This window comes from Galleria mellonella, unplaced genomic scaffold (assembly GCF_026898425.1).
Source record: "Galleria mellonella isolate WM207_F2 unplaced genomic scaffold, CSIRO_AGI_GalMel_v1 utg33, whole genome shotgun sequence".
In the NCBI taxonomy this organism is placed as follows: Eukaryota; Metazoa; Arthropoda; class Insecta; order Lepidoptera; family Pyralidae; genus Galleria; species Galleria mellonella.
Window position 1 is genome coordinate 10,440,492 of NW_026442079.1, and position 24,854 is coordinate 10,465,345.

The 24,854-nt window shown below is 32.0% G+C and overlaps 1 protein-coding gene across 1 annotated transcript; it reads left to right on the forward strand.

Moving 5' to 3' along the window:
* The first annotated feature begins 945 nt into the window (after window positions 1–945).
* On the forward strand, window positions 946–21,940 carry LOC113520640 (solute carrier family 35 member F6). The gene is made up of 8 exons (XM_026906036.3): window positions 946–1,149; window positions 4,047–4,194; window positions 4,561–4,704; window positions 12,577–12,724; window positions 17,651–17,815; window positions 18,731–18,895; window positions 19,634–19,760; window positions 21,259–21,940. The coding sequence occupies exons 2-8, from the start codon at window positions 4,048–4,050 to the stop codon at window positions 21,476–21,478; spliced, it is 1,116 nt and encodes a 371-aa protein (XP_026761837.2). The 5' UTR covers window positions 946–1,149; window position 4,047; the 3' UTR covers window positions 21,479–21,940.
* The last annotated feature ends 2,914 nt before the right edge of the window (window positions 21,941–24,854 follow it).

A 24,854-nucleotide genomic window follows, 5' to 3' on the forward strand; every position in this document is an offset into this window, starting at 1 on the left:
CATCGTGTCAAGAGAAAAGTTTTAAAATTTGGCCAAAGATAATCTTTTTAAGATAATTTCGAAATCTTTCAAAGATTTCGAAATTGGCTAAGGTCATCAATGCTTTTACGTCATTTTCATTTTATAAGAAACGTTAAAAAATAAAGAATCAATTGTAATAAGTAAATTTGATTTCGTTCACAAATAAAAAAAAGTTGATCAATAAATAGATTTATAAATAAATAATAAATCTTAATCTTTTCATTTGGATGTTGATGATTGAAGAAAGGATAAGCATTAAAAATAAACAAGTAAATGTATAGATTTAATAAAATATATATAGATTGGAAACTGATCACTCTCTATTTTAATTATTTATATATAAATATATTATTTATATATAAATATATTATTTACATATTTTAATTATTTATATTTCTCTGGATCGATTAATCGTAAAATATTTTTTTATGTTACTAAGAATGGCAAACAAATTGACGACTCAGCTGATGGTAAGTGGTAACTGTTACCTAAAGACAAGAATAGCAACAAGGGAATTACAGAATACACCATGACGCCCATGGTACTCTTCATGATATGCCAATGTTCTGAAATTAAAAATTCTACTGTGAATCGCACTATACTTATTCTACGGTGCATACAAATTAGATAATGGGTCGATTCAGTAGTGCCATTACTTTTTCTAAAATAAAAATCTTTATTGTAAGATAAATTAATGTTCTTATAGATTTAAAATAAGGTTATGATAATTTTATTTTATGATAATGTAATAATCTATAAACTAGTAACTTCAATAAATTGTTAAATTGAAATATTAGGTTAAAAGATAAATCTAGAGAAATGGGGCCTCAGAATTGGCCGCAATGACAATGATGATTTGAATTGATCTATGACTTTGACTGATGTAGTGAAATGTTTTTGACAAGTGACAACTGTTGATAATGACAACATGTTTGAGATTACATACTCGTATTTTGTAATTTGTTTTCAAATTGTTTTTCTATCATCAACCATCTGCTTGTAAATACGTTTATTTTGTGTTCAATTTGTTTTAAGTGGCAATAATAGACATAGAAAATAACTATTATTTTAGTGAAATAATAAAAAGTTTTATTATTGTTTATCAGATATCAAGTCCGTACTATCAACGTAAGTTTATAAATTTGACTTTCTCTAAAACAAAATGTCCACAAGTAATTTCTTTGTTCTCAAAAATAAATGGAATAATTTTTTTAACAGTTAGGTAGTTAAATCTATGTAATTTACATTTATTGCTTCGCGTAGTAAATTTAAATTTGTTGCAGTAGTTAAATCTTAAATGAGATAATATTTTTTTTAATGAATTGACAATTTTTAGTTGTTTGCCTAGAGTACTTACTTATTATATCTATAAAGTGAGTATTGGCAATCTATTTGCCAATATAGAAACAATGTTAAAGAATTTGTTTTAGTAATTATTATTATATTCATCATTTAAAATTATGCTAGTAACAATGATGACCTCTTAGTATAAAGGTTATCAAACCCTGATACTGATTTTCGATGATAATTATTTATGGTATTCCATTATTTACCTACAAACAATTGTTTATGATACTCTTTCAAGCATCCAAACTATATTAAGTTTGACACCTAATTTTTATATTATGAACATTTATTTTTATTTATTCATTAGTACAAATATGTGTACATGGCGTACTTAATGCTAAAAGCATTCTCTCCCAGTCAACCATAGGGAAGTGTCAGAATACTCGAATGTGGTACTACTAATAATCCTGAAAAATCTAAAATAAAGGGTAAACTGAATTTGTTACAGTATTTTCATTTCTGTTTCATGTGAAATCATCATTGACAAATGGTGAAGATAATTCCTTTTTCTATCAATAGCAGGTTGATTTCTGAACATGATTTGATTCCATTTTTGTTTTTGATATGCATCTGATTTGTTTTTAATTTGTTACAAGTTTAGCAGTTCTGAGTATAATCAAATTAGAATTGAAATCAAATTGTCATCTGTATATAAAGTAAGTTCTGACAAGAACATTAGTATTATACGAACTGAGGAACTTGAAAAAAGCAAACATCAAAGTGTCAAATAGGTAACGCGCATGAAGTGAAAGAAACATATGTTCTTCACTGAAACTTATGAATTTTTAAATAAATAAACTTTATTGCTGTGTAAGTATTATTTTTATTATTGATTTTACTTTCCAATAAAATGCAATATTATATAACATAGATAAAAAGTTTTTTAAATAGTTACAGTAATGTATAGTATATATAACTGTTTTAATAATTCATTGTATAATTCTAGAAAAATCTAAGAATTACCAATGGACATTTAAGAATCATAATTGGCAAGGCTAATACAAAAACAAAATTAAAGAGTCTTCTATTGAGTTGTCTCGGAAGTGCAGTAAAACTCGGGCCGGAGGAGGCAGGGATGACCTCCAAGGAATAAGCCCAATAAAGGAGCTTATGTTGGCTCTGCTCCGTGATCACAATGAAGGGCAGGAAAACATCAAGGATTTTATATCCTAAACATAAACAGATACAGCCTTTATAGTTTATTTAATGTTGTTTCATAATATATTTTAAGTTATTTTTAAAATGTGATGATTAATATTGTTATAAGAGATTTTGTCTTAAAATAAATAATATTTTGACTAACTGATTGTTAGTGGATATGAAAATATTAAATGACTATTATATTATACTTAATTTGTTTGTATAAATAATGTTCCTATTTACCAACATTCTACATATGCTAGCATTTTAATTACCAACACTTGATAATTATAAAATACATAAATGTTTAAATTGTATTAATATAAGTTCTTTCTTAAACAAAAAAAAAAAAGATAATATCACAAAAATAAAAAAAACAATATTGAAATATTATAATTGTTGTTATGAAAATGAATAATGTTGAAATTAAAAATGACTTTTCTTTTAAAGCAACCTACATTATGTTTGTACATAATATCTCTCATATAGGTTATATGTACTATATAAAAATACTAGTTTTTACTCGCAAATTTGTTCCTGTGCCCGGAATATATTTACTGACCGAAATAAAAAGTAACCCATAATCCATCCATATAGTACGTGTAAACAAAATTTCTTATTGATTTGTTAAAGCGCTATAACGTATTAAACTCACTTTCACCGTTGTGATATTAGTAATATTTTTATCATATTTTTGTATTTTTAAACATATTTTCAGATATTCCTATTAGAATACCTATTCAAAAAGTCAACAAAATATTACTATATTATATGATACCAATAATAAAATCGAAATATGACAGATAAATTCGATCCAAATGCGATCTATTTTTGTTAGACCGTATTACGATTTCAGGTATCAAAAGTATAAACATTTGAAATTGATACGAGCATAAAATTTCGGTTCGATCTAGAACCGACTTTAGGTTTCGAGAGTACCGTTTAACATTTATTTGATGTGCTTTCGATGGCGTCAAAAATCAACCTGCTTAGTTCCATATTGGTTCCATAATAATTTTCTTGTGTGATCACTTTTTTGTGCAATAAATAAGAATAATAACAAAAAGGAAATTATATTTATGGTTTTCAGATAGATACTTCTGTTATATATTTGTTACATTATTTAATCAATTAGTAAAGTTTCCAGTGGAGCGGTTAGAATACAATAAATATACTCAATGTGCCCTCTGGAGACAATTCTAAGATTGAGTCCAATATTCTTGAATTCGTACGATAGGTCACCTGACCTACTTTCATTGTCACCTATTATCACTTAATGGCGCCTCGCCAACATATACTAAATACATAGAGATAATACATAGAATAGACCAGGCGGATTAGTATTCCATTTTCGCCCATCAAAAAAACTAAGTGTCTATCCTGGCTTCACATTGGTGACGAATAATGAAAAAAGAGTCCATATAATATCCAGGTTTTTTATCCTAATTTTTCATTGACAATAATTATCCTAAATTATTGTTCAAACCACAATTAAACCAAACAGTAATTATTATTAAAACAATAAATATATTTAACAGAATGGCGTGGTCGGGATATCAGAAGTTTCTAGCATCGATGATGGTTGTAACGGGTTCAATCAATACCCTATGCACAAAATGGGCTGACAAATTGGAAGCTAAAGGCTCCGATGGAGTAGTCCGAGAGTTTGAGCATCCGTTTTTACAAGTATGTATATTAATTTTTACATTTTTGTTCACTATAATGTATCCATTGATTGCAGAAGTAGGAAAACCAAAGAAGTGAAACTTCTAGATTTTTAGTAAGATCTTCAGAAATACAACTGTGAAAACTCCATTCGATTTGATGCAATTGTTTTTGCAGAATGCAAGAACAGACAGACGGACAAATTAACTGATGGACGAATAAATTATAACATTTCTTGATCTTATTTTTATGTAGTGTCTTAACATATAAATTTTTCCCATGTACATACATCGTCTAGTCACAATTTTATTTTAATATTTTTTTTATGTACTGTTGTACCACAAACCCCTAATAGTAAATGTATTGATAACTTTATTAAATTTGCAGGCTGCAGCTATGTTCTTGGGAGAAATGTTGTGCTTGCTCACCTTTAAAGTTATATTCCGATTAGTCGGCGGAGACCAGTCATTAACACGGGGCGATCAAAACTTTAATCCTTTCATACTTATGCCAGCCGCCATGTTTGATTTAGTAAGTATGATTTTTATTAATAATTTTAAATCATTTGTATTGGTTTCAATTATGCTATGCCCAGCGTTACATTTACCATAATCTTTGATACTGCCCCATTAGGAATTGTCAGCACATTTTTTTTTTTTATGCAACTCAGAAGTACAGACACTGACGGTTCACCTGATGGAAAGTGGTAACCTCCTATAAACATAAGCAGTACCATGAACATAACAGAGTATACTGTTTCGCCCATGATACATCCCATGCGTTGCCATTTCTGAGGACTCGGGTGTTATTCGTCTGTACTCTGTAAATTCACTGCTATATCCCACCCTTCAAACCGAAACAGCCATACAAACACAACTGCTTTTCTGTAGAAACACGAATGGGACAGAGGCGCCCAAGCAATCGACTTTTGTACTTAATCTCCCTCTAGTAATTGTTTAATCTATGTTCTGTAAAGAGACACGTTCAGTGTAAGACCTATATTTACGGCTGGTCCCTTACGAGATAGGCAGAAAAGAAAAAGTAGAACTTAGTTCACTACACCATCTTTTATCTAAACTGTAAAAAAAAAAATACTATAATTATACCAATTTTCACGATAATTGGATGAGTTATTAAGGCATCAAGATGTACAAATACATAGACAAATTCTCTTTCACGTTTCCAATTTAACGACAAATATTGTGGTCTGTTGTGTAAACATACCAAATAATAAAAAAAAAATTGAACTATTTTACCATTATGGCGGTGAATAGGTAGAATTTGTGTAGTGTACAGAGTAGAAAAATCCATAAACATAATCTTCAGTTGATTGTTTAACTGAGTTACCAGCAATGCAATCATTTGTTCTCCTATGATTTTTAACTGTATATATGTATATAAATTGTTGGTGTAACATAAAAGGCCAATGAAAACTACAATGGAACATAAAGTTTATAGCTGTTAAGTACAGATTTTAATCAAAAAAATTTAATAATCTTTTTCTCGACTGATTCTTCTATTGCTGTGTGAAAAGAAATATACTTAATTAAAAACTAATTTCTACTTTATTTAGTTTTAATATTTTTTTTTTTATATTTTTTATTTTTCTTACCAATTATTCTATATGCTACGTTGAAACAAAAATATATCCATTCTTTTTGTACTGTCTCATTATTTTTTCATGTCCATATTTTATGCAAACCGTATAGTCCGTAGTAATCTGAATGAAATTTTTATCCAGTCTGAAAGCAACTGGCACCTGTTCTTATGTTACGCTCACTGCACAAATCTGCATTCAAGTCTATAGTAGAATAGAATAGAAATCATTTATTCAAATAAACTTACATTGAAGCACTTTTGAAAAGTCATTACATTTTTTTTTAATCTACCGCTCGTTCGGAAAGCTGTCTCATCACAAGAAGAACGAGCAAGAAACTTGCGTGTTGCTCTTTTAAATAATTTTATTATTACTTTACATTTTCAAGTTTAATTGTGTGAATACAAACCACCAATTAGCACTAATTCAATTAAATACTCAAAAAGAAAAAAAATATTGAATACATAACCAACTGGTTAAACAATTAATAAGAGGAAATCAGTCATAGTGATTAGAGCAGACCAGTCCCTACAAGCAGCACCCGTTCACGAGTATGACGGATGAGCCAGCCATCACTGCGCTCGACCATATTTTAGGGAGCCCAATGACCCGGCCCACCACGCCGCCACAAGTCTGGACATTTTAGTGAGCATGACTACTCAAAACACTAGACCACGTCAAAGCTACTCACAATTGCCATCTGATAGTTATAGTATTCACATTTTACATAAGAATGCATGCGGCAATTAATACAAAAAAACCGCTACGCTTTCATATTTCTAAAATTAATCAATTAAATCAAGAAAGCAATGAGAAAATAAAATTATAACGTTGTATGCTAATAAACTAATTATTTACTTGATATGTTGTCATCTATGAATTCGTCTATCCTGTAATAGGCTTTCTTACATAAAAATTGTTTAATATAAGATTTGAATTGCCTCTCTGTCAGATTTAATGCAGATTCCGGCAGTTTATTATAAAATCTTATGCAATTACCATAGAATGAATTACTGATTTTGTGCAGACGGCATTTAGGTAAAATAAGCTTATTTATATTGCGTAAGTTTCTACTTGTACAGTCTTTGAGTTTTTTAAAACTCTCTAAGTTCTTCCGTGTATACATAATATTTTCATAAATGTATTGTGAAGTAACTGTGAGGATATTTGAGTCTTTAAAGCACTGACGTAATGACTCTCTCGAACCCATACCATAAATAGAACGTATGGCTCTCTTTTGTAAAACAAATATAGTATTTATATCGGCTGCTTTACCCCACAGCAGTATGCCATAAGACATTATGCTATGGAAATAACTAAAATATACAAGTTTAGCCGTTGCCACGTCTGTTAATTGTCTAATTCTTCTAATTGCATATGCAGCAGAACTGAGTCTACTGGCCAATTTTGAAATATGGGGCCCCCATTGTAATTTCGAGTCCACTGTTATACCTAAAAAAACTGTATCATTAACAAAATTTACTATTTCATCATTAAGCAATAACTGTGTATTTATTAGTCTTACATTAGGAAGTGTAAATTTTATACACTTTGTTTTGCTGGAATTTAATAATAGGTTATTACATGTAAACCAATTTAATATTGCAGACATAGCACAATTTACATCGTCTAATTGATTACTTTGACGTCCAATTTTAAACACTAACGAAGTATCATCCGCAAACAGCACTATATCTGCAATTTTCTCTACCATAAAGGGAAGGTCATTTATGTAGATTAAAAAGAGAAAGGGGCCTAAGATTGACCCTTGTGGAACGCCCATCTTAATATTAGCTCCCTTAGATTTTACACCGTCAATATCTACAGTTTGAACCCTATCCTCTAAATAAGTTCTCATTAATTTTAGATCATTATCTCTTATACCATAATGTTCGAGCTTGTACAAAAGCGTTTTATGATCCACACAATCAAATGCCTTTGATAGGTCACAAAAAACTCCGAGTGCATCCTGTGACCTCTCCCAAGATTCGAAAATATGTGTCACTAGCGCAACACCTGCGTCAGTGGTAGACTTGCCGGCGGTGAAACCATATTGCTGACTGTGAAGCAGTCCGTTAACCCTGAAGTGATGTAACATTTGATTTAACATTATCTTTTCAAACACCTTACTTAGAACTGGCAAAATAGATATAGGTCTATAGTTCCCTGGCTCAAATTTATCTCCTGATTTAAATAGTGGGATTAATTTGCTAAATTTCATTAAATGTGGAAAAACGCCATTATCAATACATTTATTAAAAATAGTGGCTAGATATGGAGCAACAATATCTATGAAAGAACTAACTACTTTTACAGACATGCCCCAAAGGTCTTCCGTATTTTTTAAATTTAGCTGTTTGAATATTTTTATGATATGAAAGGGGCTAACATGTGAAAATTTAAATCTTAAAGAACAACAACCGATATTAGTCTCTAGTAATTTTTTTGCTCGAGATTGAGATGAGTCCAGAGAAGATGTAATATCAATCGGAATATTAGCAAAAAAATCTTCAAAAATATTAACTACATCTTTTGTTGTTGATATTAATTTATTATCATAATTTAATGTAAATTGATTACAGGCTATTTTAGATCTTCCAGTTTCTTTATTTATAATGCTCCAGATGGTTTTAATTTTGTCAGAAGACTGCTTAATTTGTTTATTAAAATAATTAGACTTAGCCATAATACAAACTTTTTTAAAAATTTTAGAATAATTTTTTACATAAGTGGTGAATTTGTCATCAAATCGATATTTTTTTTGATCGTATAAATCAAACAAAATATTTCTACTTTTAAGTATTCCTACTGTTGCCCATTCCGTGAATTTAGATTTAACATGAACTTCTTTTTTCTTGAAAAATTGTTCATATTCTCCGGATAAAATATTAATTAGCTTGGTGTAAAGATAATCAGGATTATTACTAGATTGTAACAGCAAATCCAATTTATTTTTAATCGCGCTTTTGTATTTATTAATATTGTAAATATTTATTTGTCTTTTTGATTTTTTATTATTGTTGACTTTATTGATTTGACTGCTAAACTTAACAACTTGACCACAGTGATCTGAAGGAAGTTTATTTATTATGAATTTTTCTGTATACTCGCAGTTACAAAAAACATTGTCAAGACAAGTAGCAGACGTGGCAGTTACACGAGTGGGTTCATGAAAGACATGACATAAATCAAACGACTGAAATAAACTAATAAATTTTGTACATGTGGGTGTGTTACAAAGAATATCAACGTTAAAATCTCCACATACAATAATTTTTTTAATACTATTAAATACTTTTTTTAAAATATCCTCCATCACCCCTTCAAAAACATTGTAATCACTATTAGGAGGCCTGTACACACATATAAGGATATAATTTTCTAGTTCTATACAAGATAATTCTATACAACACTCAATAGAAAGTCTAACAATGTCAGCACGTTCCTTTACTTTAATATTATTTCTTGCAATTATCATAGACCCGCCTCTGTTAACTGACTTTCGATTGAAGCAGCTGACAACGTTATAATTATTTAAATTGAACATCATATTGCTTTCTTTAAGCCAATGTTCTGTGAAACAGACAATATCAATATTATACTTTTCTAAAAATAATTGTATAATTAACTCGCTGCCGGGAAAACTTTGTATGTTCTGATGAACAATTATTAATTCTGATTGCTTTCCCTTTGTCTTTGTGAGCAGTTTAAATCTGCAGTCATAGTCCTTATGTCACAAATATTAATAGAATTATCTGTTATGTCAGCATTTTTATGTTTAAGTTTACCATGTAAACTGTTCATGTAGTCAATATTATAAGCCACTAAAGTGGCTATTTTATTTTTAGATGATTTAGAAAGATACATTGTATCTTTTGTCAAATAAAAATCACTAATAAAACTATTAGTATCAAAAAATGTCAAAATGTCACTATGACGACATGTCAATGTATGTAATAAGTTATTCAGGTAATGTACCTTACTGTTAATTTTTTTATGAAAATGTCTATTTGTGTAAGGAAAAGCGCACAATACAATCTTATACACATTTAATTGTAATAAATATTCAATTCCTTTAATTACATCCTGCCTATTTAATTGAATACTATTACCAAAAAATAACACAATTGTGGTCATATTGTTCATTTTCGTAGACTTAATTTTATTTATTATTTGTGTAAATGATGCTTCTGGCATGCAGTAGTTTAATAAATCACCCTTAAGATGATACTTCAAAATAGACCCAAAGTTACAGCCTATTCTGTCAGAGAACACCATTGTGCTACTCTTAGGGTTACAGTCACTGGCACAAACACCCTGAACTTCATTTTCCAGCACAGTTACAACTGAATTATTATTTGATATATTTGTGTGATTACATGTACAATGCTTAGTCAACGACTCAAAACGGTCAGCATTGTATTTACTGACATCAATCAGATCATCCATTGCTAAAATATGCTCCTGGATTTGTTTCTGAGAGATAATATACTTTGTATTTAAATCATGAAGCGAAGATTCTAAACTATTGATTTTTGAAGTTAGGTAGTCTGTATCAATGTCATATAACTTTTGGCTTTCCATTAACTTATTATTACACTTATTAATGTAATCATGCAATTTTAAATTATTCAAAGTGTTTTTTTTCAATAATTGTCCCTTTTTGCAACGCTTATTTAATATATTCCGATTCTTAATTATAAACTTTTTTAGTTTTAAATATTTTTTAAATTTATTATTACTCAACATACAAATATTACTGTTATAGTTGCCTAATTTAGGTGATGTATCACTAGTAAGGTCAATTACAACAGGATGGGTGCATGGAACTGTAGTAGAAGGAGGCACACAGTCAACACTAATAAGTTCCTCATATAAATTACTAATCTCATTACTTTGTTGAGATTCCAATCTTGTGTCTAGATCATTGATTTTAGAATATGCCTGCTTTAACTCAAGTTCCAATTCAGTGATACGCCTCAAGGCTTGCTCATGAATGTCACTACATTGATGAAAGCTACTTATTAGTTCTTGAAGCTGATCCCGCTGCTCAATAACTTCCTGATGGCTATTATGAAGTTCTGACAATTCTGATTTTAATTGGGTATTTTTATTTATAATTTTTAAAATTTCATCTTCACTCTCTTCTCTCTCCCTGATCAACTTGTCACTGAGATCTTTGGATGCCTGAAGTTCTTGTAGGGCCACTTTAAGCTTCATCTCTGTCTGCCGTGCAGTTGTGGAACGGGTAGATAGTGACATTATTGAATATATGAATAGTTACTAGGGAGAGTGAAGTGAGTTATTTCTAAAAAAAGTATCACAACGAGAACAGCAACTGAACCTTACTTATTTTATGTGTTAAAATTCGAATGTAGAATATTCGATTTATACAAAGATGTTATATTTAAATCTTACATGTTGTAAATTTGTGTATTCATATATGCCATCGTCTTCATCAAATCAGCTTTTAACTGTCCACTGTTGGATATAAGCTTCCCACTAGGGAGGTTTGCCAAATCTGATTCTTGGGATCTGCGGATTGGCAACCGCAGTTAGGCTTTGGAGAGATTACAAAAGAGACATTGCTGCCCATCCCTCGTCCTCCCTTAGTCGCTTCTTACGATACCCACGAGAAATAAAGAAGTGGCCTATTTATGGTTTATCAACCATAAGTATTATTAATGTAAAAATCAAGGAAATAAAAAAAAAAAGGATTTCACGAATAATATTATAAAAAATAGCATTTAGCGGTGACTTCATCCGCCTGACTGGGATATAAATATCATTAGAATAAATGTCCTGTGCCTTTCTCTATCACAAACACATATATACATACAATATACACCAAACTTCACGACGAGTGGATGAGCCATTAAAATGCCATAAGGTAACAAAAAGACTTGGAGGGTAAGAGGGCATCTGAGTCCTCAGGAATGGCAACGCATGGGGGTATCATGGACAAAACAGTATACTCTGTTATGTCCATGGTACTGCTCATGTCTATAGGCGACGGTTACCACTTTCCATCAGGTGGGCCGTCAGCTTGTTTACCATTGTAAGTTGTATAAAAAAAAAAATATTAGTAATGGCATCTGATAGAAGCATTGCTAACAATACTATGTCAAGTCGTGGCGTCCCTTAGAAACCGTCGTGATTAATTCTTGTCGAATTCATTATGGTAGTCTAACAGACCTGCTTTTATCATCACCTATTGATCCTTCCCTTATTGATATCCCGCCAGCGTACACTAATATTGCGGTCAGGAATATCTTTTCATTTTAAATAAAAATAATAAAAAATCAAAAGATGGAATAAGTCCGCCATTGTATATTAAATCATTTAATGTATTCAATATGAATTATGTACATTAAAGATTTTACAATTTACAATTAAAGACTTATAAGTAAGTTTAGGTATAATTGAGGATAGTACATGTGATGTATGTGGTATTTTCTGTCATTCGAGTGTTTCATCCATCAGCCGTTAACTGTCCACACACCACAAACATAAGCCGTCCCCATAAGGGGAGCTTTGCCAGTAATTGGATTTTTCTAAAGTGTCACTATTAGAGCGTACTCTTACACTCTCTACTTAGCAAGGCTTGGAATAGACTAGACCAGCGATTGCTAAAGCTAAATTATACAATGAAACAATTTCATTCTTTACATTAAAAATCAAAGGAAATTATAAAGTGTTATACTTTTAAAATATTTCTAATAAAAGCTTTCGTTTTTATTCAAATTTTAACTTCGACAGGGTCAATATCAGTACATCATTATCTTACTTGCATATTTTGTTTACAGATCGGTACCTCCATAATGTACATAGGATTGACCTTGACATATGCAAGCAGTTTTCAAATGTTCCGAGGCTCTATTATAATATTTGTGGCCATGCTCTCTATGACTTTCTTAGACAGGACGATACTGAAGCGGGAGTGGGCAGGCATTCGTAAGTGATATTATACAATAATTGGTTTTTTTTTTTATTAGTGTGATACAATTACATATATCGCCTGATCATCAATCTAAGATACTTCATGTTGTGAAGAATCAAACAACAAACATCTGGGGTTGCAACCCGGAATAACTAGAGACAAGTCCATTCAGAAAAGTGCAGTTCCTATATTGGCCCGACCGAGAATCGAACACAAGACCTCATTTACCCAATGCAGTGTGCCCACCAAGAAGTGTCGTAATTTTAATGCGTAGCCCTGTATTTCGAAATGCTAAATTATAAATGAAAAAATATCATCCTGCAACTCTATCCGATGGTATTCACACAACTCTGCTATTAGAGAGAGAGGGATTGTTAGTATAGGGGCGTTAATTCCCATTGCTAGCAGTCCCGTCAAATTGACCTCTCTGCAATTCCCCTGGTAACTATTGTGAGTAATTCTTATTGAATTCTTCACAATGGGCTAACTGCTAACTTACGATTCTGATGGTTGTGGATTCTATCCCCGCACAATACAAATATTTATACTGTTTGTTTGGTCTGAGTGTTTTCTATATACATTAATTTATACCAATATGTTACAAAAATTGGAATGACTTATCATTGTTTAGCTATTTCGTAACTTATTATTACATCACTTGACATTTAGTGTAATATTTAATTATAAAATTCTACATATCTCGAACATTAAATAGCATAATAGAATGTACTTTCATTACGTAACAATACCTAAAGATAAGAACTGTGTTGCAACGTGCATTGATTCATTTTCAACCGATATTTTTTTTTTTATACAACTTAGAATGGCAAACAAGCTGACGGCCCACCTGATAGAAAGTGTAACCGTCGCTTATAGACATGAGCAGTACCATGGACATAACAAAGTATACTGTTTCGCCCATGATACCCCACATGCGTTGCCATTCCTGAGGACTCAGATGTTATTCCTCTGTACCCTGTAAATTCACGCCATATCTCATCCTTCAAACCGAAACACAGCCATGCAAACACAACTGCTTCACGATAGAAACACGAATGGGACAGAGGTACCCAAGCAATCGACTATTGTACAAAGTCTCCCTCTGGTATCCAAAAGGAGTTTTGCAACTCGGTCGTATATATTTTTTGTTTGTTACCTCATAATTCTTTCAACCTTCTTATTTGTTTGCTAGAAATACTTCCAGATTTATCATGTTATCACCCGTTATCTGTCCACTGCTGACAATAGGCCTCTCCCTATGGTAGTTGAGAGCGACAGTAGTTGCCATGCTTAGCAGGCGGGTTGGCAACTGCAAATAGGCTTTGATGATGTTTTAAGAGGGACGCTGCCGCCCATCCTTTTTAACGTTATATCGTAACTAACTTTTACCCGCGACTTCGTCCGCGTGATCGGGATATTTTATTGTTCAGGATAAAAAGTAGCCTATATCCATCCCAAATACCATAGTACTTTATAGTGATTGTTTAAACCGTCAAGGCGTTATAAGGTGGCAAACAAACAAACTCACTTTCACATTTATAATATCGTGTCATATCACAGTAAACCATGAAAACCTCCATTAAATGAATAGTCGTTTGGAAAATGTTTCACATACATGTTTATATGTGCCTTCTCGAAACAGTAACAACACCCAAAACAATGTTCCACCAGCGAGCATAAGCAAAGCGTACACACAGCACTGTTATCAAAACAATACGGCCACGAGATATCGCTTCAATTAATTTATACCGGGAAAAGTTAAAAGCCAGATATTTGAATGCTATATTTCTATGTGTTTCCTGGCGATGTATGTACTTTTTTACTGTACACAGACGATTTAGAATCATTCGACAATAAATTAATATGGGATTAATTCCACATTATGTGAGCAAACCCTGTCCACCGCGGAAAGGACGATTAGTATCAATTCAGAATTTTATCTATTATGGGTTCGAATATTTGATCATCATTGTCATCATGTCGTCATAGTCGTAGAATACTGACGGATCTGACCAAGATTACATATAAAGATCCGTCAGTATTCTACGACTATGACGATATCAGCCGTAAACTGCCCACTGTTGTACATAGATCTCTTCCTATTGGGGGGTTTATCCAAACTATTCTTGCTAGGATTGGTAGACGGGTTGGCAGCCGCAGTTAGGCTTTGGTGATGTTTTAAAAGGGACACTGCTGCCTCGACTATTAAGTTACTTTAGTCTTCTCTTACGACACCAATGGGAAAGCAAGGGGTGATCCATTCTATGCCGGGACTATAAGGCATATTATTTTATATACTAATATAAGTAAAGTAATATAAATAATTTTATACATATTTTGTATATGTTTATACACTCCTCGCAAAAATTAAGGGAACATAAAATTTTTTGAAATTTTTGGGTAATATTCAACAGGCTGTATTTCAGTGAAAAATAATCGTACAGGAAATTTAAAAAAAGGGTTTTGAAGCTTGAAAACTCTAGTTTTCAGATTTTTTGGTGAAAAAATTTTTTGAGCTCCGGTTTCCATGCAATTCTTAAATAAAGCTGAAAATAAATTTTTTCTAAATTTTCTAGGTTTCGTTTTTCACTCTATGGGCATGGAAAAATTTTTTCGAGCTACTCCATTGTATAGGTCTCTTAGCGTGTTTATTCAGCTTCAAAAATCGCTTTGGATGGCTCAATTAGGACCATTTGTCTCCGAGATATCGAACTTTGAATGCAAAAGCATCCTTTTCCATTCAACTGCTAATATTAGTCTTATTATATGTTTATAATATATAAATATGTAAAGTATTCAATAATTTACCCAATAATCGACTGTTAGGGAATATCATCTCGGTGTTAAATCCGCCAAATATAAATACAATTACACTGTGTATTACAGTTTAAAAAATAAATAAAATAAATATGTAAAAATCTTTAATACAACTAATTACATAGTAAATAGTGAAAAAAGTGTTGTCCTCCTCTCTCCTAATTTCTGTGCCCAACAGAATCCATAATTGAAATGTTATCTACTAATTATATTATGGAATGCAATAAGAAATAAATAAATAAATAGTCAAATCGATTTTCATTCGAAAAAAATAACATTTGACTTTCTTGATCATTCTTCTCAGCTGAAATTACATTCTGAATGGTACTACTACACAGCTTTTGGTTAATCCGCTTTCATAATTAGTTTGTATTCAATTATCATATTGTAATTTAATAAAACAAGCCATTGATCGGTCACTATAACATATTTTTATGAGTCATGACACCAGTATATAATATTACAATAATGCAAATCATATTTTTGTCTCGTGCTGTTGTAATTGCAAAACAATGAATCATATACACAGTTATCTAGGTTAAGAAAATAAGGTACGTGATCATCAGTACAGTACTAAAATTGTGAATCACCCACAAGTTAAACATATGGATATATCTGTTGCAAACAATGTGACCTAATGTATTTTTTTTATACTACTTACAATGGCAAACAAGCTGACGGCCCATCTGATGGAAAGTGGTAACCGTCGCCTATAGACATGAGCAGTACCATGGACATAATAGAGTATACTGTTTCGCCCATGATACCCCCCATGCGTTGCCATTCCTGAGGACTCAGGTGTTATTCCTCTGTACACAGTAAATTCACGCTATAACCCACCCTTCAAACCAAACAACAGCCATGCAAACACAGCTGCTTCACGGTTGAAACACGAATGGGACAGAGGTGCAATCGACTTTTGTACAAAGTAAGTGTAGTAAGTGTCTAATTTCATTTATTTCTTCTATCAGCCTCATATCACTGTAATCTTTAGGCGTTTTATTTAAATTTCTGTAAAAAAAAAATTCTAACAACGTCCAGTCAGCAAAGACTAAAAAGTATCTACCCAAATATAAATGCTACTTATGTGACTGAATCATAAATGATTAATGATAATGAAACGGTGAGGGATCTTTTGAAATTATACCCTTATTTCATCGCTAAACTACCTGGTGGCTGTGACACAGTTTAGCTTTTATTCCGATAGTGACGTGGGACTAGCTTACTCGTTCATTATTTCGTGTTTATTATTACAAAAATTTACTTTGAAAGTAACATTGGACTGGCTCTGAACAGATGTTCAGAAGATAATGTGAAATAAAAACGATAAGCCGGTAAAATTAATGCGTTTGTTGCCATATCCCACCCTTCAAACCGAAACACAGCCATGCAAATACAACTGCTTTACGGTTGAAACACGAATGGGACAGAGGTACCCAAGCAATCGACTTTTATACAAAGTCTCCCTCTGGTAAATAATAATTAATAATATATTCACATTGATGTAAAATATGTTGTATCTCATCATCATCATATCAGCCGTCATCTGGGCACTGCTGAACATGTACCTCCCCCATAGACTACCATAAGGAACAGGCCCGATCATTCACTGACTCCTTGCAATGTTTTTGAGGTCGTCACACCATCTAGTCTGGGGTCTTCCTAGTTTGCGTTTGCCTATACGGGATTGCCACTTAAAAACCATTCTTCACCATCGTTTATCGGTTCTTTAAGCTATGTTCACATAAGTGACTCTATATTTTCAATGCAATTTATAAAATAACAGTGTCTGATTGAAAGAGGTAACCGTCATCTATAGACATGAACAGTGCCACGAACATGACAGAATATAATGTAATATCTTTGTCTTCATGTATTGCCATTTCCGAGGACTGTGGTGTTATGCCTTCTTGCAAAGTAATAACACGAGAACAGCTGCTCTACGGCAGAGACACGAATGGTATAGAGGTACCTACCCAATTCACTGCTATCCCGCCAGCGTATACCAATAGCGCAGGCAAGGGGTCATTGTCATTGGGAGACAACTTTAAAAACATTAAAAAAAGACAAATAAGAAGATCCCCTCTGCTCATATTAATAAACAATACTTTTTTTTATTTCAGTCAATGTTATCATCGGTTTAATAATAGTGGGAGCGACCGACGCCATTTTCCAGTCCAGCGGCGAATCCAAGGGCAGGAACAGCCTGATCACAGGCGACCTACTCATAATTGTAGCACAGGTCATTAGCGCCTGTCAGATGGTGTATGAAGAGAAATATGTCGCAGGTAACAACAGGAGAATGCCCAATTTTTTTTTTACAATTTCGCCAATTAGGTATGTCTGGTTTCCAATATTTAAACTTATAAGGAAACTAGAATAGAATGAACATAAATTAGGAAAAAAACAAAATTACATTTTTTCCTAATTTATGTCATATTACTTACTTTACTATATTCACTTAAAACAATTATAATTCTTCTAAAATACGCATAGTCGCAATACATAGAAGACTCCTATCATATTAATATAATTATATTGTAACTAGACGATATCCGAACATGGGAGTTATTTAAGAAAAATTTATATCAGGAGTCTTAATAATAAGAGCAATAGAAGCCACAATAATATATTTTGTAAATTTTGTCCAACTGTTTGTTGTTGTGTACATCCACACAAAAACTACTGCACCAAATTGGATTCGGTTTTCAGCAGCTGTGTTCCTAAATGTCTAACTTAAAATTTGGTGTATGTTTTATGGTGATACGTGATATAGAAGGAGTGATATACATATTTCATTATTTTTCCTACAGCTACGAATAAAAGGCAAAAAGCTAATGAATAAAAGGCAAAAATGGATTAAGAATTAGCGAAGATATTTCGTAAAATACACCCAAAAATATAAGCGAAATAATAAACTCACCGGGAGTCACTAAAAATAAAGAAAGCGTACAGATAGCTGCATAATCTTAAAACAAATTTTCTCAAATTTCTTCGTCAACTCTGAACTGATTTGGATAATTCTTTTTGCTATCACCCTATATCGATTGACTCCCGCTTTGGTCCAATTATAATTTTTTATTCACAATTTAAAGCGTTATTTCTATATACAGAGCAAAGTCTGATTGTCTTATCCATAAATTTTCCAAAAACAAACACAACACAAATGGTACTTTAAAACAGATTTTTGTATCCACTTCTAGGGTTGAACATCCCACCATTGCAAGCGGTCGGCTGGGAAGGCGTGTTCGGCTTTTCTGTGCTGTCCGTGTTGCTAGTAATATTCTATTGGATACCAGCACCACCGCACTTTGGAAATAACGCGAGGGGCACGGTCGAAGACGCGATCGATGGACTCGTGCAAATAAGTATGTTCTGTTGTCATTGACTAGCTATTCCCTGTAGCATCGTCCCCATTTGAAAATACTTTAGATATTCATGCTATTAAAAACACTAACACAAAATTAATATTATAAAGATTTGATTGTTTTAGTTATTATAATGGATAAATAAAAAAAAAATAATATATTTTAAATTATTTTACTTATAGAAAGCTACATTATTAAAACCTTTGTTCTTTCATTTAATAATATGCCTAAGGGCCTACCATGAAATGTTTTCCGAAATTTCGGAGCCAAACGAAACAGAAATTTTATGTCAAAATTACATAATACATGCCGTTTGGGAATATTCAAAATGTTAAAATATTGTTCCTTTGGACTTTTATGATAGGATGTATGACGAACGAAATGTTAAACTCCATTTATTGGTCCGATTTTGGTATAAACAAAAACACGAAATTGAATCCCAAATTTCGGAATTTTATTTCATGGTAGACCCGCTGTTTGCACAAACTATGCAATTCTTAGCACGCCAAGGGATTGTCCACATCACGGCGCTAGTGTGACTAACATATTATATGTAGACACAAGAAAAAAACGCTTAGCTTATTACTACTCTTTATAAAACACTATTTTCAAAATCGAATAATTTGTAATTTTCCTGAACTATTGATTAGTAATCAATCGAACAAAATTATACAATTAAATCATATCATTATCATATTATTTAATCAAAATTATACAATATGTTTATTTAACATTCAGGCAATAACCCGGTTCTGCTAGCTGCCATATTGGGTACGATAGTGTCCATAGCGTTCTTCAATTTCGCCGGCATAAGCGTCACCAAAGAGATGTCCGCCACTACACGAATGGTTTTAGACTCTATACGGTGAGTGCACACTTACAGGGTAATTGTGTGAAAAAAATTACAATTTTGTAGCCTTTTTTTACTAATTTACATATGTCATATCTAAATGTAGCACACTTTACCCAACTACATTCACTAAAAACTATTATAATTATTCAAAAAGTAAAAATAGTCAGAATTTATTTTGTTTATTCTCCCACCAAATCAGCTTCGAGCTTATATCTGCACAAGTAGCACCAGAGGGAGACTGTACAAAAGTCGATTGCTTAGGTACCTCTGTCCCATTCGTGTTTCTACCGTGAAGCAGTTGTGTTTGCATGGCTGTGTTTCGGTTTGAAGGGTGGGATATGGTGTGAATTTACAGGGTACAGAGGAATAACACCTGAGTCCTCAAGAATGGCAACGCTTGGGGGGGGGGGGGGTATCATGGGCGAAACAGTATACTCTGTTATGTCCATGCTACTGTTCATGTCTATAGGCTACGGTTATCACTTTCCATCAGGTGGGCCGTCAGCTTGTTTACCATTCTAAGTTGTATAAAAAAAAAGTAGATGAATATCTTTTTTATCTCGCTTTTACATATTTTTTATTGTTTCTTCTCTTTTACAATCTATAAACTTTATAATCTAGCACCGATATTGTACCATACCTTCAGTTTCATCAGCCATCATCAATAGCCTCTTCAAAATCATTATTATTACCATGAACTCTATTTTCATTAGAATATATAAAACTTATATGATATGTACAACATATCACATCAGCCATTTTACTATCCAAAGCGGAACATAGAACTCCCCTTATTGGGGTTTGCCAGTAGTTGTCACGTATGGCAAGCGGCGTTGCCAACTGCAATTAGGCTTTAGTGATATATTTTTTAATGGATGATAATGGAATGGTAAACTCCGACTTCGCTATCGGGATACGCTGACGGGGCACCAGCGATGGATAAAGGGTGAGGATGAAAAGGCAGGTCAGTTAGCCCATCGTGACGAATTCTACTAGAATTAACTATGACGGTTTTCAGGAGGAACCGCGTGGATGGCGACCTAATAGGGTGTATTGGGGGGAAAGGGATTGTTAGTAGTGGAGACTAAGAATCTCATTGCTAGCAATATACACATCCAGGTCGACCTCCTCACGATTCTCCCTGGAAACTATCATGGTTAATTCCTGATGAATTCATCATGATGGGCTAACTGACCTGTTTTCATTCTCATCTATCACCCTTCACTGGTGCTCCGCCAGCGTATCCCATTAGCGCAGGCGGGGTTACCATACCATTTTCACCCATAAAAAAAAAATAGGGTGTATTGCTAACAATGAGTTGATTAGACCCGATTACTAACAATCCCTTTTCCCCCACTGTAGTAAAGTTTGAAGAGGATCCTTGCTGCCCATTCCTCAACCATTAAGTATACCTTAGTCGCCTCTTACGACACCCATGTGAAAGGAAGAGGCAACCAATTCCATGCCGAAACCACATTTTGAAACATATTAACAATTTTTTTTCACACAGGACATTCGTCATATGGATGGTCTCCCTCGCCGTGAGGTGGCAGGACTTCCACTGGCCACACCTCATCGGATTTGCTGTCCTGATATTGGGCACGGCGATGTACAATGGTCTGGTTAAAATTCCACCCTGCCGTCGGAACAGGCCTGAACACGAAAGGGTACCAGAAAGCGAGGTGGTCAACACAGCCGCGGACAGACCTGGGACTGAAGGTCAAGCGTAGATACCCCAATAAGGTATACCAAGGTGACCAGTATTCGTGATTTGTATAACTTTCCAAATAATAAATTTTTTGACGTTATCAATATAGTCACAGACAGGTCTAAAACTAAGGCTGAAGCATAGTCACCCTAATGAAAATAATGGTAATAGGTATACCAAGTTTATCCGCGTGCATGAAACCATACAACTTCACCAAACTACCGCGTACAGGTTCAAAAATAAGGGTGAAGCGTAAACCTAAATAAATCAAGCTTACCAATATTCATGAAACCGAATAACGTTCTGAAAACAATCATATTTAAATAATATAAAACAAACGAGCACCTCTATTTCCCCACTCATATCTTGTGAACGGTGCTCTGGATTTTGATAGTGGCTTCACTGTCATTTAGGTTTCTTTTTTTAAAAAAAAAAAAAAGGTTTTATGTCTTTCCTTTTGCACCTATCAGAATCTAAAGGAGATCTCTAATTGATGTAACTTCAAAAGCAAATCTATTAATAAAGAAAAAAATTGTAGTGCCACATTAATATGCAACTTGCCATATAATTAACATTTTAATTGCCTATCAAAGCAAAATATTAAATATATATATATATATATATATATATATATATATATATATATATATATATATATATATATATATATATATATATATATATATATATATATATATATATATATATATATATATATATATGCTGGATCGTTAAAAAAGTATATCGTGATGAAAACACCTGTAATTCAGCACGATGGTTTCTAGGGTTGAGTGGGGGGGATATTTGACCTGACAGGGTATATGTTATGTTATATCTTTATTGGTATAATATTGTTAGCAAAGGGGCTGGTAGTCCCCATTACTAATAATCCCTTTCCTCTATTAAGACCAGTTGATAAGAACAAATTGTTCTTGTAACAAATTTCTTATCAACTTATTAAGATGAGATTATTTTTTTTGTTCTTTATTTACAAAAGTGCAAATGTAATGTAAATGACCTATGAAAAAGCGTTTTATTTTCTTTTTTTTTTTTTTTTTGTTACAATGGTTAGTCGTTTCAAGGCGCTCCCATACATAATTATATAGTAGTATTTTGAAAAAGAATGTAAGTAAAAAAACTACCTATTTACCTTACCTTACCAACAAAATCGATCAATTAATATCACTAGTTTTGAAATTATTCTAATATCGCTGTTTCGATGTAACAGTAAAATGAATGTGGTTTAAATTAGGTAGTAAAAAAGAATTAAAATGGTTACTTTGGATTATCCTAAAACAATATATATTTGCAATACGCTAACTGAAAGTTTTGAAAATAAAATAAGTTCAAATACATAATATATAAATGTCGAACTATTAGAAATTTACAACAAATCGCTTACCAGTCATTTTGCAGATTCGCTTAGAAAATTATATGAATTGCAAATTATATTATTTTAGGGTATCATAAAAGTCACCATTTCAGTGTGTAAGGTTTAATGTAATTCTCATTATTTGCTCATACTTTTTACTCTTTTGGTCATTTATTATTTGTATACATTAGTAAATATATAAACTTTTCATAAGGCTTGTTGCAGTAACAAATATATCGTCATAGTCGTAGAATACTGACGGATCTTTATATGTAATCTTGGTCAGATCCGTCAGTCGTAGACTATGACGATATAGGATCATATCTAGATCAATTTATAAAATTTATTTATGTTATTTTAATTTGAATAAAGTGTTTTAAAATTAGATATTCATTTTTATGCCTCAGAATATATTCTCGTTATATTTTTAATTCTTGTCAACATTATCCTCCTTAATAAACTAAATAAGTAAATTCAAATCATCTTTTAGATTTGTTTAAAAGTGCTTCTAAATCGTATTTTTTTTTTAAGTATACTGGATTCGGAAGCAGAAGACGAAAAAAAACTCAACAGTACTATATGTATATCAAATTTCATGACGAACTTTAAACTGTAAAGTTACCTGTTTCTGCCGCCCTATGCTCTATGTTTATAACTCTAAAATAAATATGATCTTTATATAAATGATAGCGCAATAAGCCCTTGTTTATACTAATTAAAATTAAGTTTTAAGTATAATTTATACAGTAGCAAAGACATTATAAATTATACTTGAAAAATAATCGATCATTTAAGTTTTTTTTTTTAATTATTATTTGACAATTATTAACTAATGTAAGATTAATTTTATTTTAATACTTTATTTAATATTTTTTTTTTACTATATTTTCTTCCGATCGGTTGTTAGATATAGATTTAAAACCGAGGCAGTGCTCATTCGAGATTTCAACGAAAACCAAGTCAATTGAATGTCTCTATTATACTGTATTATTAAAATTGTAAATGTTATTATATTGTCATATTATTTATATTACATTATAGTAGATTTATTATATTGATGTTCTATTATTAGGTATTAAAAAATGGCAATCTGGATAAAAGACCATAGCTCTTACATTGCAACTCATTACATTTGATAAATATTTGCTACTTGTTAAGTTTAATATTAAGTTCTTGGGGTTTCCCTATTTTTTTTTAAACACTTTACTATACATGCTTCTTTACATGCTTTTGGTTGATGATTGTTTAAATTTTTGTAACAGTGCAGTTCCATTGGGCAGTATCATTTTACATCTATAATTAAAAAAAATTATAATGTTTTGAAAATTAACTTTTATTTCTTGTGTTATGGTCAAAATTTCCAGCCGGTCAAAAGAACTTTTAAAAAAAAAAAAGGAAATAAGACCACCTTTTGTACTACACTATGCTTATTGAAAATCCTTTAACTGTAATATTGGTGCAATAAAATAAAGTTCTTCAAAAGGGGGGTAAAGAGGTTTCTTCAGGGTCGGCAACGCACGCGTAATACCTCTGGTATTGCAGGTGTTCATAGGCTACGGTAACCACTTATCATCAGGTGGGCCATATGCTTGTTTGCCACCTCAGTGGTATAAAAAATAAATAAATAAATATGCATCTTATATTTTTTTCTTTATAATCTGCACTCGCTCGTTTGATTCGATAAGTTCGAACTATGGATCGTTCCGCGTATTAAGGCCTGAACTTGACACAATTTTGACTACTTTTTTTGTTTTCAGTCCACAATACTTTTGACCGGTTTAGACTTTTTAACATAATTGTATACATTACATAATTATATTGTATATATTTAATATTATATTATTACTAATAGTGAATTTTTGTGATATTTAGAATCTGCATAGGCGAGGGATAATCTTCGGTGTTATTTTTTGTTATCAAAATACAAATAGAATTTTTAAAAATAAATACATATATGTTCGTGTGCTAATGACGATTTTAACGGAAATTTTGTCCACGGCGAACAAAATGTCCCTCGTCTGCACCA

Bases quoted from the DNA above. Each gene is read 5' to 3' on its own strand.
- LOC113520640 (XM_026906036.3), top strand. From the start codon at position 4,048: ATGGCGTGGTCGGGATATCAGAAGTTTCTAGCATCGATGATGGTTGTA. The intron at 17,816-18,730 runs GTAACAACAGGA...ATCCACTTCTAG, and splicing joins TGAAGAGAAATATGTCGCAG to GGTTGAACATCCCACCATTG. The intron at 18,896-19,633 runs GTATGTTCTGTT...TTTAACATTCAG, and splicing joins CGATGGACTCGTGCAAATAA to GCAATAACCCGGTTCTGCTA.